Raw genomic sequence first — 2,403 nt, 5'->3', positions numbered from 1 at the left:
TGTTTAATATATATAAATTTTATTTATTTAACCCGTATAAAACACGAGAGTTATAACCTAGTATATATATATCCTTGTAGTCGGGCTTTAGGCTATGGTTCATCAAAACTCCAAACTCTAATTTTCTTGATTTTTATTAACATTTAATTGAATGGGCCCAGTAGGCTTTACTTGAACCCGATTTGTGAACCTCTTAAGAATATATGTGTTGTGATTGAGATTGGGCCCACTAGGTAAGGAAAATGTTGTATATAAACCATGCCTGCCGTTCTCCCCAAAGTCAAATCATAACGATGAATTATTCGAGCAGCTTTTACCGGTTATTGAAAACCGTGGGATCTTCATCTCTGTCTTTTGGGGTGAGCATCTTGTATATCCATGAATTCTTCTTATTCTAAACATGCTGTACGGTTGGTTGTTACAAGTTTATATACTTGCAGAATGTATTTCATGGCCCTTCAATTGGAATGTTGAAGCAGTATCACAACATTCCTTGTCCCAACATTGAGGATGAAAGTGAAGCAGAACCATTTAGTTTAATCATGACAGACAAGGTGAGAAGAAATTTAGTGTTTGATAGGTGGAGAAATTCTATATTTGATCGTAAAGAACTTGGACCTGGAATGGTGCTCTTCAAGAATTACCTCACCCACATGGGCCAGGTATTTATTGTTTCCCGTTAATAATCATCACAATATTATTGATAGGTATTCTTATTATTGTTTAATTCATCACCAACGCATACATATGTTTTATTAAAGTTTTGACTGTGAACTACAACCATAATATCTTTGTTTAATTTGCTTTGTCAAAGAACAATCAATGTTGTTAAAGTAGACTTGTTACTCCTTGTTGCAACATCACAAGGACAATGCTTTTCAGATATTTATTTACATGTTGGGTGCTTTTGACCCGGATCTAATCTTTTAGGTTGATATAGTGAATATATGTCAAAAGTGGGCTATGGGTCCGGGGGGTTTTTACCACCCTAGTAACCGAAGTGGAGCTAAACTTCGATTGCATATGATGTGTTTTGGTCGACTGTGGGATCCAGTAACAAAGTATGAGAAAAGTTACAGAAGTGATGGTTCTGCACCACCACCGCTTCCATATGAATTTATTTCATTAGCTGAAAACGCAATTCAAGATGCCCAAGTCCATGGACTTCCTTCAATGCTCCCAGATATTTGTGTAGCCAATTTATATTCAATCTATGATCGACTCGGCCTTCATCAGGTTACTTTTTATTGGCGCATACATACACATGCCTTTAAATGTTTCTTAGCTTTTTTACTTGCATACCTTATCTGGATACCCTATAAAAACAGGTGCACGTTGACGTAAAATGAATTAAATATAAGTACTCTATCTTGGACTTTTCTGTTACATCATCACATGGCCTTGTTAATTTACTAAAATGTTCAAGGTTGTGATGTTGTAACGTAACGTTTTACACTTCACATTAAATGTGTAATTTTGGATAAAAAGTGAAATGTATTGTTTTTTCACAATAACCCTAATGGACCATTTGTAGGTAATTGATTTTCCATGGTAGAGTTGATTTTTGTGTGTTTTTATTTGAACGTAGGATTGCGATGAGCATGTTGGTGGTCTAGATAGAGGATTGCCTGTAGTTTCCATCTCCATTGGCAACTCTGCTGAATTCTTGTATGGCCATACTAGAGATGAAAACACGTTAGAAAAGGTTTTGTTAGAATCAGGTGATGTATTGATATTCGGTGGCAAGTCTAGACTTATTTTTCACGGGGTGAAGAAAATCTTGTCAGATTCAGGTCCCTCGCAGTTATTTCAAGAAACCTTGCTTAAGGGAGGCCGTCTAAACCTTACGTTAAAACACCATTGATCCTGCTCTTATGCCCGTTTTTTAAGAAGTGTATGGCATTTAACCGTTTCAGATTTCTCTCATCTTCATTTCTTGTTGGTGATCGTGTTCAGGTTCATCATGTTATGTTGGGGCTAGTGAGATATTTTTCCAATTAGTGGTTGTCAAATTTTATTTTTATTTAGTGGTTTATTTAAAGTAACTAATGTTTTACCATGTTTATTTGAGCTAAACTACGGCCACTAATATTGTAATGTTGGTAAGACATAGCCTCTCCTACATATTGAACTAGGTGCTGTTCGAAAAAAAGATATATTTGACTAGGTGGAAAATTTGATCGGGATGTCGCGTCTCGGTTAAAGATAATATTTATAAACCCGATTTACCTTTAACATTGAGATAGTAGTAGTAGTACGGGGTCGATCCACGAAGAGTTTGTGGATTGTATGTGGACGTGATTGATTAAGAAGGTGTTGTGACAATTATGAAGTTTGCTATGTAGATTAATGGTTTTTTGTTTGTTTGAAAAAATGTGTTGGAATGAACCGACTAGTTTGATA

At 35.6% G+C, this 2,403-nt stretch overlaps 1 protein-coding gene across 1 annotated transcript; it reads left to right on the top strand.

Moving 5' to 3' along the window:
- The first annotated feature begins 250 nt into the window (after positions 1 to 250).
- Positions 251 to 2,106, top strand: LOC110875027. Its single transcript, XM_022123296.2, has 4 exons — positions 251 to 359; positions 441 to 662; positions 931 to 1,236; positions 1,589 to 2,106. The coding sequence occupies exons 1-4, from the start codon at positions 294 to 296 to the stop codon at positions 1,862 to 1,864; spliced, it is 870 nt and encodes a 289-aa protein (XP_021978988.1). The 5' UTR covers positions 251 to 293; the 3' UTR covers positions 1,865 to 2,106.
- The last annotated feature ends 297 nt before the right edge of the window (positions 2,107 to 2,403 follow it).

Source organism: Helianthus annuus, chromosome 9 (genome assembly GCF_002127325.2).
Source record: "Helianthus annuus cultivar XRQ/B chromosome 9, HanXRQr2.0-SUNRISE, whole genome shotgun sequence".
Lineage (NCBI taxonomy): Eukaryota > Viridiplantae > Streptophyta > Magnoliopsida > Asterales > Asteraceae > Helianthus > Helianthus annuus.
Note: the sequence above shows the minus strand (reverse complement) of the source record. Positions and strands in the feature narration are given on the sequence as shown.